The sequence below is a fragment of the Erythrolamprus reginae genome, chromosome 1, assembly GCF_031021105.1.
Source record: "Erythrolamprus reginae isolate rEryReg1 chromosome 1, rEryReg1.hap1, whole genome shotgun sequence".
NCBI lineage: Eukaryota > Metazoa > Chordata > Lepidosauria > Squamata > Dipsadidae > Erythrolamprus > Erythrolamprus reginae.
Window position 1 is genome coordinate 86,961,810 of NC_091950.1, and position 14,572 is coordinate 86,976,381.

A 14,572-nucleotide genomic window follows, 5' to 3' on the forward strand; every position below is an offset into this window, starting at 1 on the left:
TTGCCTGAGGTGAATGCTGTTACCAGGCAGATTGGAAATACTAGGAAGCGTCTGATTGGCTCAGACGCAGGACAGCTCTTTTGGCGCGAGCCTTAAGAGTATAAATAGAGCCGAGTTTCTCATTGCCGGCTGGTGAGTTCCCAGCTGATTGTCACTTGCGGAAAGAGCTGAATAAAGGGAACCACTGTTTTAGCAATTCGTCTGGCGTCTCAATACTTTTCAAATTTTATTTATTTTGAATAAATAATAAAAGAATAAGAAGAAAATTGATGTTTGTGAAGAACAGGTGTTTTGTCTAGTATGGCACATTAGTATTCTCTAATCATTTTCTGATGTTTATTCAATTACTAGGTAACTCTGTCAGTAGAAATGTATGAAATAGAGGGCAATATTTTCAGGCTCAAAATAAATGAGATAAATCCACTCAAGCCAAGATATGAAGTCCCTGATGTTCTCATAAAGGAACCAGCTAGCTTGAGGTAAGTTATGGGAAGTGATACCTTAGATCAGGTGTAGATTGAGAACAAGTCATCTTTTTGCTGCTATAGTTGAGTTTTAGCTCTCCAGTTTAGAAAAGAAATATCAGGAGAATTTTTTGAAGGAATATTGTGTCATATATTTTACTACATGTGGAGTAATAAAGAAGGACCTCATACTAGGTCTTCATCATTCAAATAAATATTGTTTATTTGGACTGAACAGTCCAAATAGCTTTATTAGTTTTTCAGTTAAAACAAACATACAAACATATAACATAAAACATACAATTGACTTATAACATTGAACATAACATAGAAACATAGAAGACTGACGGCAGAAAAAGACCTCATGGTCCATCTAGTCTGCCCTTATACTATTTTCTGTATTTTATCTTAGGATGGATATATGTTTATCCCAGGCATGTTTAAATTCAGTTACTGTGGATTTACCAACCACGTCTGCTGGAAGTTTGTTCCAAGGATCTACTACTCTTTCAGTAAAATAATATTTTCTCATGTTGCCTTTGATCTTTCCCCCAGCTAACTTCAGATTGTGTCCCCTTGTTCTTGTGTTCACTCTCCTATTAAAAACACTTCCCTCCTGAACACTATTTAACCCTTTAACATATTTAAATGTTTCGATCATGTCCCCCCTTTTCCTTCTGTCTTCCAGACTATACAGATTGAGTTCATTAAGTCTTTCCTGATACGTTTTATACTTAAGACCTTCCACCATTCTTGTAGCCCGTCTTTGGACCCGTTGGAACTTCAAATATAATATTGACAATTTCCTTTTACAGCCTAATTGTGCTATTTTCTTATATATTTGTAATTTACATTAATTTCATTCTTATTCAGTTCTACTAATATACTGTGTTATATTTCACAATCGTTACATTGAGTCCCCCATTGTTTTCTTTATCAACAACAATTTCATTTTTTCATTTCATTTATAATAAATAGATAAATAAATATCTCCATGTTTTCTTCCTATCAGTACAGAAAGTGAATATTATCTTAATATTAACATATTATCTTAATTTATGAGACCGGTTTATAACTGTGTTTTATATTTATTTTGTTTTAGCCAGCTAAATCACTTATCCCAAGTTTTATAAAAATCTGATTCCTCCTTATCATGCAATTCCAATGATAGCTTGCTCATTTCTGCACATTCTAATACATTTCTAACAATGTTTAGCATGGTTGGAATTGATTCAGGTTTCCAGTTTTGCACATATATAATTATTAAATATTTTGTCTATGCTGGTCTTTTTCCATTTCCAAGGCTGAGGATATCAGAGAAAGATGCAGACAAACTTGTGCTGGTAGGTTCTGAGCTAGACGAGCAGATTCATATAATGGCAAAACCTTTTCAAATACAGCTTATTTCTAAGGATGAAATTTTACTGAGTATGAATTCCAATGGCCTGTTATATTTGGAACACCTGCAATCACCACCTCAAAGCAGGTATGATATTGCTTTAATATATAAAAGAAAAGGGGGGAAATGTAAAGGGACAAACAGAAAAAGACAAAAATATTGTCTTATTTAAACATACAGAAAGCAATATCGGTATCTGTGCTCATCCTCTAAGCACAGATCAACTATTGAAGGTTGGGATAATTAACATTCTGACTCTAAAATACTTTTTTTTGGAGTATCTACTTGTAAATATACACTGAATACATTTGATTTTTAAAGGAAATCTACTTCTCAAGAAAAGGAAAGTGGATTGGCAGACTCTTTAAAGGTAAATTTAAAAGATGTAGGATATAAAATTAAAGTTGTAGATGTATGGATTTTTGTCTGGTCAGTTTGTCCAAGGGAAAAAATCAGTCCTGTGGTTGAAATACCAGTACTGTAATAAGTTTTGATTTTAAAATTATTTAAATAATAATAATATCAGTGCATTATTTGGGTACAACAGAAACAAGCCAGTTACTGACAATTATTATGGTCTGAAATGTTCAGTGATTTTATTGTAGAATATTGCTTGGAATTAGTTGTAACTCAGATTGGAAACTGATTGTATCATTAGACAATGCTAAATTATGTTGGATAGTCCATGACAGAGTTACACCTCTTTTCCATTTATCTTAAGGAAACTGGTGAAGATTTAGGTCTCTGGGAAGAAAAATTTGGCAACTTTTTAGACATCAAAGCTAATGGTAAGTGGCTCAGAGACCAGTATTCTTTTTCAGCTCTGAGTTTGATCAGTTTGTGATTGAAATCTCACAGGTTTTTATGTGAAAGCTTGGCTATCCTGCAAGTTTGGGTCATTTCCATTTTTTGTAAAAGTAATTATAAAAATATTGGAGATCATTGCTTCCTACTTTTATGTGAAAGCTTGGCTATCATGCAAGTTTGGGTCATTTCCATTTTTTGTAAAAGTAATTATAAAAATATTGGAGATCATTGCTTCCTACTGTATCTTGCGATATTGAATGTAGCATGCCATGTTGCCAATATTTAGCTATTATCTGATAATTGAAAACGTTGTCCTTTCTTTCAATTATGCTAATGTATGAGGATGTAGTTTCATTCGCCAAGCTTGTGGGTTAGTTTCTGGATGTTTCGTAATATCTTCAGGGGAGTTTAGAAAATATCAGTGTCAGTGTTCTTCTCTTTATAAGAGCTTCAGGTGTGAAAGATCCTGTGATAGGTCATCTGTGAATTATCTATGACTCTTGTGATAGATCTTGTGATAAGGAGATTACCTCAGATCAGGGTTGGGAGCTGAACTACGGGTGGAGGGGGAATTGCATGGGTTGATTGAGGGTCGGTGCTGTCTCTGGTTGGTTGGGCAATTGATGTGGATTCTGAGGGATTCATAGGCTGATTGTAGGTCAATGTGTCTGTTGATGGAATTGCTTGTAGAGTGCCAGGCTTGAATAAACTCATGAGTATGGCCAGGGGTAGCGTGACCAATGATTTTTGTGTTGATCCAATTTTACTCTTTCTTGCTGTCCTGTGTTTTCAATTCCTCACAATGCTACACTGTCTTACTACAGGTCCTAGCAGTGTAGGTTTAGATGTTTCTTTGCATGGATTTGAACATCTCTATGGAATACCTCAGCATGCAGAAACCCTCCTCTTGAAAAATACCAGGTAATGAAATAAGCATAAAAAGATAGTGACATTTTCTGAATGTCACCATAGCTCAAGACTTTTGGTCCAAGATCTGGGATATTTTCGTATTAACAATCATAGGTATGCCAAATTAATAGTAACATGAAATGGAAGACAACAGCCTCTGTGTTCCACATTCACTACCAGGAAGAAGTAGCTCAGCAGTCTCTTTCCAAACATCTAGAACAGGGATGTCAAACTAGATTTCATTGAGGGACACATCGAGATTGTGTTTGACCTTGGGGGGGGAGGGCCAAAATGGAGCCTAGGTGGGCCTGAGCTCTGTTTTCACTTGCAGAGGGTTGCAGGAGGCTATTGCGGCCAAAAAGGAAGTTCTGTTTTCGCTGGCAGAGGCACTGTGGGCCAATCCTTTTCTTTTCTGTTTTCAGGGCAGGCCCGTGCGTCCACGGGCCAGATCCATGCACCCTAGAGGCCTTGAGTTTGATACCCCTGATCTAGAATATCACATTCCATTCCCCAGATAGCATCGCTAATCCATTCAGCTGATCTTTTCCTGAAAGCCACTGTGGAGCAATGATGAAGATGTTGGATTAAGGCAGGGAAGACCAAAATTGTTATTTCCTTTAGCTTTGGGAGCTCATTGGGTGACTTTGAAGGTCACCCTTTCTCTGCCTAACCTCTCTCTCAAGTTTGTTGTTTGGGGGAGAGGGAAAAGAAGAGAAGGGAGTGCTGTGTACAACACCTTGTGTTTGAAATAATAATAATAATAATTTATTAGATTTGTATGCCGCCCCTCTCCGAAGACTCGGGGCGGCTCACAACAATAATAAAAACAATATTATAGTAGAACAAATCTAATAGTAAAAAACATATAAAACCCTATCATATTTAAAAAACCAAACAACACATTCATACCAAACATAAAACAAAATATAAAAGAGCCTGGGGGAAAGGTGTCTCAACTCCCCCATGCCTGGCGGTATAAGTGAGTCTTGAGTAGTTTACGAAAGACAGGGAGGGTGGGGGCAGTTCTAATCTCTGGGGGGAGTTGATTCCAGAGGGCCGGGGCCGCCACAGAGAAGGCTCTTCCCCTGGGGCCCACCAAACGACATTGTTTAGTCGACGGGACCCAGAGAAGGCCAACTCTGTGGGACCTTATCGGTCGCTGGGATTCGTGCAGTAGCAGGCAGTTCCGGAGGTACTCTGGTCCAATGCCATGTAGGGCTTTAAAGGTCGTAACCAACACTTTGAATTGTGACCGGAAACTGATTGGCAGCCAAAGCATTAAATGGAAACCTAACAATAAATAAATGTTTCCAATCAGCTTCTGCTCCCCTGGATTTTAAGCCCTTTCCTCATTTAGTGGAGCTGTTTAAACTCAGACAGCCTTAATCAGCCAGGCGTTCCCATGCCCATAGCTTCTCTTTTTCCTGCTTCTTGCTCCTCTTCTCCTGTTTTCTTCAACATAAAGCCCCGGAGCAGTCAATTGCTGGAGGTGACCTTTTGCTTTCTTTGCAGGCACAATGTTTTCCCAAGAGTTACATTCTAGATAAGTATTTTCTTTCAAATAACCCTTGCAAGGTGCTTTTCCAGGAGGCAACTGGATTTTCTTGTTTTTTCTTTAAAGACGGTTCACTTTTCATCAAAGAAGCTTCTTCAGCTATGATTGAATAGAAAAGAATAACAGAGTTGGAAGGGACCTTGGAGGTCTTCTAGTCCAACCCCTTGCTTAGGCAGGAAACCCTACACCACTTCAGACAAATGGTTATCCACCATCTTCTAAAAAACTTCCAGTGTTGGAGTATTCACAACTTCTGGAGGCAAGTTGCTCCACTGATTAATTGTTCTAACTGTCAGGAAATTTCTCCTTAGTTCTAAGTTGCTTCTCTCCTTGATTAGTTTCCACCCATTGCTCCTGGTTCATGATATTGAAGTCAGATTGATAGGTCTGTAGTTTGCTGGGTCTATACTAAGATGGAAACTACATCAGCTCTTTTCCAGTCCTCCGGCCATTCCCCAGTGCTCCAGGATCTTTGAAAGATATAGTTCAATGGTCCTGAGATCTTGTCTGCCAGTTTCTTCAGAACCTTGTTATTCTGTCTGGGTCACTCCAGAAGCCAATACCAACCCAAAAAGAGAAGCCAGACACACTGGTAAAAGGCAAAGGCAGTTTTATAGAATTCAAGAAAAACACAGGTAATAGAAAATGTCCTTACAAATAGGAAAATGCTGTATCTTCAGATATATTCACGAAGGCCAAAAGTCCATGCAGCAATACAGAATTCTTGCTGCCAAGCCAAGGCTGTAGATAGCAGACCTATACCTCCCACGGATCTTCCAAAGCTGCTGGGCCACAAGCCAGGAACAGAGACGCCGAGAAACAAGAGAGGATAACGCCACGCCAAGCTGATAACACTCCACATGGCTTAAAGGGCTTGCCTGCCTTTTAAACCCTGCTGATGAGTACCACACCCAAACACAGCTGTTTCTACTTCAATGGTGAAAATATCTCTTTAACTGCTCCTTTCGTTGCTCTGAACGTCGCTGTCTCATGTCAATGACAGCTTGTGCGTCATCACCTAATGACTCCAAGCTACTGGCTGGGGAGAGCCCCCCCCCCCCCCCGGGGCTCTCATGCTGTTCTCCTTCATCCCATTCCTGATTTTCCTCTCCCCCATCCGACTGTTCAGCCCCCTCCTCTGCGCTGTTATCCTCCTCCGGGCATGGAGCCAGCAGAGACACAGCTGGTCCCTGAGCAGCCTCAGGCTGAATCACAACACTTGGGGTGTAATCCATCCAATCCTGGTGATTTGAACTGTCTCAGGCAGACAGGCATTCACTTACCATTTTTCCCCCTATTTTAACTTGTGTTTCTGATATGCTTTTTGATAGGTTGAAATGTTTTTTCCCCTCTGTGTAAAGACAGATGCAAAAAATGAGTTAAGTGGCTCTGCTTTCTCCCTGTTGCTTGTCATCTTTTTGCCACTTTCTCCTCCTTGACTTTTTTTCTTATTTTTAACATGTTGGAAGAAGTTTTGTTTTTTGTTTTACTTTACACAAGGCTGTGTTCATTGTGAGCCTTAGCTTTCTTCACTTCATCTTTACAGGCTTGGGCTATTTGCTGATATTCTGCCATAGTTATTTCCCCCTCTTTCCACTTTTTATACTTGTCCTTTTTGTCTTTCAATTTGTCAGCGAATTATTTATGCTTCAATTTGTCAGAGGCTTCTTGTTTGCACTATTTACTGTTGTAAGCTACCCTGAGTCCCATTGGGATTGGGCGGCATAGAAGTTAAGTTAATTAAATTAAATTAAATCATGCATTAGATGGTGGAGAATGGAAGGATCCAGTCAGATTTGAAGAAGCTTCTTGGATGAGAAGTGAACCATCTTCAAAGAAAAAATCAGAAAGGTAGATTAATTATGGAAAACTACAAGGGATGTATAGTCCACGTTTTCCCCGTTGCAATGTAGGGCTGTGGAAGTTGAATAAAGAAGACTGAGTGCCAAAGAATTGAGGCCTTTAAACTATGGTGCTGGAGAAGATTCCTGCAAGTCCCTTAGACCAGTGTTTCCCAACCTTGGCAACTTGAAGATATTCCCCCTGCAAAAACACCTTTGGGATAAACATGACCTGGATGACTTAGAATATCTATAGAGCAAGAAAAACAGAGTGGAGGACATGCTCAGTCTGTTCTGTCCTTCCCCTTGCATTCACTGCAGGATTCAGTGCTCAGCAAAATGTTTGCAGGTGGTCCTTGGTTAAACCATTTGTTTAGTGATAGAAACATAGAAGTCTGATGGGAGAAAAAGACCTCATGGTCCATCTAGTCTGCCCTTATACTATTTTTTGTATTCTGTCTTAGGATGGATATATATTTATCCCAGGCATGTTTAAATTCAGTTACTGTGGATTTATCTACCACGTCTGCTGGAAGTTTGTTCCAAGGATCTACTACTCTTTCAGTAAAATAATATTTTCTCATGTTGCTTTTGATCTTTCCCCCAACTAACTTCAGATTGTGTCCCCTTGTTCTTGTGTTCACTTTCCTATTAAAAACACTTCCCTCCTGAACCTTATTTAACCCTTTGATATATTTAAATGTTTCGATCATGTCCCCCCTTTTCCTTCTGTCCTCCAGACTATACAGATTGAGTTCATTAAGTCTTTCCTGACACATTTTATGCTTAAGACCTTCCACCATTCTTGTAGCCCGTCTTTGGACCCATTCAATTTTGTCAATATCTTTTTGTAGGTGAGGTCTCCAGAACTGAACACAGTATTCCAAATGTGGTCTCACCAGTGCTCTATATAGCGGGATCATAATCTCCTTCTTCCTGCTTGTTATACCTCTAGCTATGCAGCCAAGCATCCTACTTGCTTTCCCTACCGCCTGACTGATCTTTCAAAGTTACAATGGCACTGAAAAAAAAATGACTAATGAGCATTTTTCACACTTAAGACCATTGCAGCATCCCCATGGTCACATGATCAAAATTCAGACACTTGGCAACTGGCATGTGTTTATGACAGTTGCAGTGTCCGGAGGTCATGTGGTCACCTTTTGTGACCTTCTGACATGCAAAGTCAATGACAAAGCCAGATTCATTTAACAGCCATGTTGCTAACTTAACGGCTGCATGGATTCACTTAACACCTATAACAAGAAAGGTCATTACATGGAGTAAAACTCACTTAACAACTCAGTTGCTTAGCAATGGACATTTTGGGCTCAATTGTAGTCATAAATCAAGGACTACCTGTGTGAGAAAAACACCCAGGAAATCAAACGGGAGTCCGAATGAACAATAAAAAGCATTTATTATGTTCTTTTGCAAAAGGGCAAATGGAAGGAGAATTTTGAGTTCTCCAACCAAAGGCAATATTGTCATTTGAATACACCATATAAATACAAATAATCTCTATATGGTAACAACAATATTACTCCTCCCATTCCATTGTTCCACTCCCACTGTGTGACATCTTGGCATTTTACTCGGCTGACTTCCAGCATGGAAATTCCCTGAAACTTCACATCTGCACACTACTTCTATCTAATGTCAGCATAACCCAATCTCACACTCTAGGGTCAGCATAACACATCCTCTTTATTTCTTTTTTCTGTGAGAACAGAGACTCAGAAAGAAAGCTGACAGGCAAAAATACATTTTGATTATACAATATAATATTACTCAGCAATCTGGCTGTCACATTATGCACTAAGTGTTATGATAACAGAACTGCAACAAAACTGGAAATACATCAAGAAAACTGTATAAATCATTATTGTGGACAACTTATTCATAAGGCATTTGTGTCAATATAATACCCTTTTCTCGCACTGAACAACATAAAATAATATCTCTACAAGTAATTCATTTGTCTTTGGGTTCCAGTGATGATGATGTCTACCGGCTTTATAATCTGGATGTCTTCGGGTATACCATCCACAGCAAAATGGGCATTTATGGTTCCGTGCCCTTACTCTTAGCACATAAGCCTGATCAGACAATTGGAGTCTTTTGGCTAAATTCCTCAGAAACATTGGTGGAGATTTCTACAAAAGCTTCAATGAAGGTGAGGTTCACTATGTTCTACATGGAAGTATAGCGGCATTGTGTAAGAATTAATAACATTATAAAGTATCTTCCGCCCCCCTGAAAATCTCATGTTGAGTTGGACAACATTGACCATCTAGCCATCCTGGTCACTAGAAGGTATCATTAATGCTGGAAAACTTTTTGAAGACTTTTTAAATCTTACTTTTATTATGTTTTAATAAATGCATTTAACATTAATTTTAAGTATTTGTATATGTTTGTTTTAAAGGTTTTACCATCCCAAACTCCAGACATGCCCAAGCAGAGGGTAGTGCCTCAAACTGATGTGCGCTGGATGTCAGAAAGTGGAATCATTGACATGTTCATCCTAAAGGGACCCAGTCCTTTTGATATTTTTAAGCAGTATGGACAGCTAACAGGTATTGCCGCTCTGAGTCTTTGGAAAGGGGCGGCATACAAGTCTAATAAATTATTATTATTATTATTATTATTATTATTATTATTATTATTATTATTATTATTATTGGCTTATGGAGAAATTTCCTTTATCCCTCCCTTGTTGTTGTTAGTTGCGAAGTCATGTCTGACCCATCGCAACCCCATGGACAACGTTCCTCCAGGCCTTCCTGTCCTCTACCATCCCCCAGAGACCATTTAAACTCACGCCAACTCTTTCAGTGACTCTATCCAGCCATCTCATTCTCTGTCGTCCCTTTATTTTTTTGTCCTCAATCATTCCCAGCATTAGGCTTTTCTCCAGCAAGATCTTCCTTCTCATTAGGTGGCCAAAGTACAGTGATACCTAATCTTATGAACTTAATTGGTGCCGGGACGAGGTTTGTAAGATGAAAAGTTTTGTAAGATGAAACAATGTTTCCCATAGGAATCAATGGAAACGCAATTAATGTGTGCAAGCCCAAAACTCACCCCTTTTGCCAGCCGAAGCGCCCATTTTTGTGCTGCTGGGATTCTCCTGAGGCTCCCCTCCATGGGAAACCCCACCTCCGGACTTCCGTGTTTTTGTGATGCTGCAGGAGAATCCCAGCAGCGCAAAAACGGGTGCTTCACTGGTAACCGAAGTCCGGAGGTGGTGTTTCCCAGCAAGGGGAGCCTCAGCGAAATTGCAGCATTGCAAAAACACGGAAGTCCTCAAAACCCCACCTCCGAACTTCTGTGTTTTTGCGATACTGCGATTTCGCTGAGGCTCCCCTCGCTGGGAAACCCCACCTCCGGACTTCCGTTGCCAGTGAAGCGCCCATTTTTGTACTGCTGGGATTCCCTTGCAGCATCGCAAAAACACGGGAGTCTGGAGATGGTGTTTCCCATGGAGGGGAGCCTCAGGAGAATCTCAGCAGCACAAAAATGGGTGCTTCGCTGGCAACAGAAATCCGGAGGCGGGGCATCCCAGTGGCAGCGGCTTGGATTTGTAAGGTAAAAATAGTTTGGAAGAAGAGGCAAAAAAATCTTAAACCCTGGGTTTGTATCTCAAAAAGTTTGTATGATGAGGGGTTTGTAAGACGAGGTATCACTGTATTTGAATTTCATCTTCAGGATCTAGCCTTCTAAAGAGGAGTTGATCTCCTCTAGGACTGACCAATTTGATAACCTTGCAGTCTAAGGCAGTGTTTCCCAACCTTGGCAACTTAAAGATATCTGGACTTCAACTCCCAGAATTCCCCAGCCAGCAAATGCTGGCTGGGGTATTCTAGTAGTTGAAGTCCAGATATCTTCAAGTTGCCAAGGTTGGGAAACACTGGTCTAAGGGACTCGCAGGAATCTTCTCCAGCACCATAGTTTAAAGGCCTCAATTCTTTGGCACACGGTCTTCTTTATTCAACTTCCACAGCCCTACATTGCAACGGGGAAAACCTGGACTACACATCCCTTGTAGTCTTCCATAATTAATCTACCAGCTATACAATATATGGCATGGAAGCCTGTCCTGATAATTTATATTAAGTGAAAGATATTAATTGAAAGACCAAAAATGAAATATTTATCATTTAATACGTCCTTAGTTATATTTTGAACGGTAGCACAATTTTTTCTCTCTTCGTTCTCCTCACAGGCACTCAGGCGCTGCCTCCCCTCTTCTCTCTTGGCTACCATCAATGCCGCTGGAATTATGAAGATGACCATGATGTAGAAAAAGTGGATGTAGGTTTTGATATCTTTGACATCCCGTATGATGTCATATGGCTAGACATTGAGCACACTGACGGCAAGCGGTACTTCACTTGGGACAAGAAGAGATTTCCCAATCCCGAGAAGATGCAGAAGCAGATACTTATGAAGAAAAAACGCAAGGTAAGCAATGCACTAAAATAGAGGGTAATGTAGCTATGCGCTTTTTTTGTATTAGTGTCTAGTGAAAGCATCCTTTCCTTGAAATTTTTAAAATAAATGTTATTGTTTGGAAATAAATACAATTATTATTATTATTATTATTATTATTATTATTATTATTATTATTATTATTTAGATTTGTATGCCGCTCCTCTCTGAAGACTCAAGGCGGCTCACAACAACAACAATACAATACACAGAGTACAAATCCAATATTAGATAAAAACGAAATTCAAAACCCACAATTCAAAGTGTTGGTTATGACCTTTAAAGCCCTACATGGCATTGGACCAGAGTACCTCTGGAACCGCCTGCTACCGCACGAATCCCAGCGACCGATAAGGTCCCACAGAGTTGGCCTTCTTCGGGTCCCGTCGACTAAACAATGTCCTTTGGCGGGCCCCAGGGGAAGAGCCTTCTCTGTGGCGGCCCCGGACCTCTGGAATCAACTCCCCCCAGAGATTGGAACGGCCCCCACCCTCCTTGTCTTTTGCAAATGACTCAAGACCCACCTTTGTCCCCAGGCATGGGGGAGTTAAGGTATTCCTTCCTCTAGGCCATTACAAGTTATGTATGGTATGTTTGTGTGTAAGGTCCCACAGAGTTGGCCTTCTTCGGGTCCCGTCGACTAAACAATGTCCTTTGGCGGGCCCCAGGGGAAGAGCCTTCTCTGTGGCGGCCCCGGCCCTCTGGAATCAACTCCCCCCGGAGATTAGAACTGCCCCCACCCTCCTTGTCTTTCCTAAATTACTCAAGACCCACCTACACCACCAGGCATGGGGGAGTTGAGACACCTTTCCCCCAGGCTTTTTTTATATTTATGTTTGGATATGTATATGTTGTTTGTTTTTTAAATATGATAGGGTTTTTATGTGCTTTTAATATTAGATTTGTTTTCGCTAGAATATTGTTTTTATTGTTGTTGTGAGCCGCCCCGAGTCTTCGGAGAGGGACGGCATACAAATCTAATAAATTGAATTTGAAATTGAATAAATATTAAAAACAATTGTTACTGCACAATCACACCATTCTCATGTATTACAGTCAGGAAAAAAGTGGTGGTGCCTGGCGACATAGATAGGTCTTCAACATCTTATTTATTTTATTTATTTATTTATTAGATTTGTATGCCGCCCCTCTCCGTAGACTCAGGGCGGCTCACAGCAATAATAAAAACAGTGTACAATAACAAATCTAATATTTAAAAATATCTAAAAACCCATTATTTTAAAAAGCATACACACAAGTATACCATGCATAAACTATATAGGCCTGGGGGAGATGTCTCAATTCCCCCATGCCTGACGGCAGAGGTGGGTTTTAAGGAGTTTACGAAAGGCAAGGAGGGTGGGGGCGATCCTAATCTCCGAGGGAGCTGGTTCCAGAGGGTTGGGGCCACCACAGAGAAGATTCTTCCCCTGGATCCCGCCAGACGACATTGTTTAATCTTGCGGAAGGTGGGAAGAGTAGGGGCAATTCTAATCTCTGGGGGGAGTTGATTCCATAGGGTTGGGGCCACCACAAAGAAGGCTCTTTGCGGAAGAAAACAACCATGCTAGCAAATTCCCTTTATTGGTCTAAAGCAGTGGTCACCAAATGGTGGTCCATGGACCACTGTTGGTCTGTGAGAAAATTTTGGTGGTCTGCAGAAAAATTATTTACATTTTTTATATTGCACTAAATGCTATTTATCTTTTTAAAAAATTAATATTAGTAGTCCTTGGGATTTCAAATTATGAATTTAGTGGTCCCTGAGGTCTGAAAGGTTGGTGATCCCTGGTATAAAGCATTCTGTTTTTCCCCAGCTAACTTGGGAAGATTTTTGACTTCTTACATATGCTTTTTCATCTGCTTTAATTTGCTGAAAGCCAATCTAATTGGTAGTTCTTGCAATTAGGAATCCAAAGCATTTAGAAGAGAATATCAGCTCATGGAAGGCTATTCTAAACATTCCTGCAACATATTATTCAGTCAACAATAAGGCTGTGTTATTATCTCTCATGTTGGCAGCTGGTTGTCATTGTGGACCCACATGTTAAGATTGATCCTCTTTACACTATATACTCACAAGCAAAAGCAAAGGGATTCTTTGTAAAAGATCGTAATGGTGAAGATTTTGAGGGCATCTGCTGGCCAGGTAATAAACTCTTTTTGTTTTTAAAACCACTTCAAAGAAGCACATAGGAGATAAATCAAAATGGATTTTTTCGCTAATTGTAATTGACCTATTTGAAATCAATTGATAAGTTCCTTATCTTCACAATTGACAGGTTTCTCTCTATTTCTGCAAATTTCTTATTTCTACCTTAACATTTGTCAGAACCAGAAATGATAGTAATAGGCCTCTGTCTCATGTATCATTACATTGGATTGAACATTAATATTTTCTATTATTGTAATGGGATAGGGCACCACAAGAAAAAGCCAGTTTTGCTTTTTCTTCCTGCAAATATAATACAATCCTAACATCTGCAGGTCTCTCATCATACCTGGATTTTACCAATCCTGAAGTCCGACAATGGTATGCAGATCAGTTTGACTTCAAAACATACAAGGTTTGTGCTTTGTAATGATATGGTCAGGATCCACAGAATAGTACTATCTATTAATGTAATTTCTATACAGCCCTGGTTGCTTAATTTTGGAAATATGGAAAAAGACAAAATATAAATAACTTTGGGAATTATAAATAAAATCCATCCAGAATATAAAATGATAGACTAAAGCAGAACATTTTCTGCATAGTCATCCTTGTATAAGATATCTGGACACTTTTTAGCTCATGCAAATTCCATTACAGATAAAGATGGAAATAAGAGGATTGTACTATCTTAAATACAGTGGTACCTCTATACTTAAGAATGCCTCTACTTAAGAACTTTTCTAGATAAGAACCGGGTGTTCAAGATTTTTTTGCCTCTACTTAAGAACCTGAGCCTGGAAAAATTTCCCAGGAAATTTTAGAGTGGCACAAAGCCAGTTTCCTGCCATTCCCCCTTTAATCCTGGCCATCTCGGGCTTTTCTGGGCTGCCAGAGGAGCCTTTCGGTGGCGCTTAAGGAGGCTTTGGCAGCCCAAAACGAACGGAGCAT

General features: G+C 39.8%; 1 protein-coding gene across 2 annotated transcripts in view; it reads left to right on the forward strand.

The window, feature by feature from the left end:
• Positions 1-14,572, forward strand: part of GANC (glucosidase alpha, neutral C) — a 43,729-nt gene that overhangs the window by 9,852 nt on the left and 19,305 nt on the right. For both annotated transcript variants that reach the window (XM_070757717.1, XM_070757726.1), the window contains 10 exons: positions 352-479; positions 1,768-1,950; positions 2,185-2,233; positions 2,585-2,651; positions 3,495-3,591; positions 8,971-9,151; positions 9,404-9,554; positions 11,204-11,442; positions 13,492-13,618; positions 13,957-14,036. In XM_070757717.1, coding sequence (XP_070613818.1) covers positions 352-479; positions 1,768-1,950; positions 2,185-2,233; positions 2,585-2,651; positions 3,495-3,591; positions 8,971-9,151; positions 9,404-9,554; positions 11,204-11,442; positions 13,492-13,618; positions 13,957-14,036 — 1,302 coding nt within the window. The remainder of the gene's footprint in view (positions 1-351; positions 480-1,767; positions 1,951-2,184; positions 2,234-2,584; positions 2,652-3,494; positions 3,592-8,970; positions 9,152-9,403; positions 9,555-11,203; positions 11,443-13,491; positions 13,619-13,956; positions 14,037-14,572) is intronic.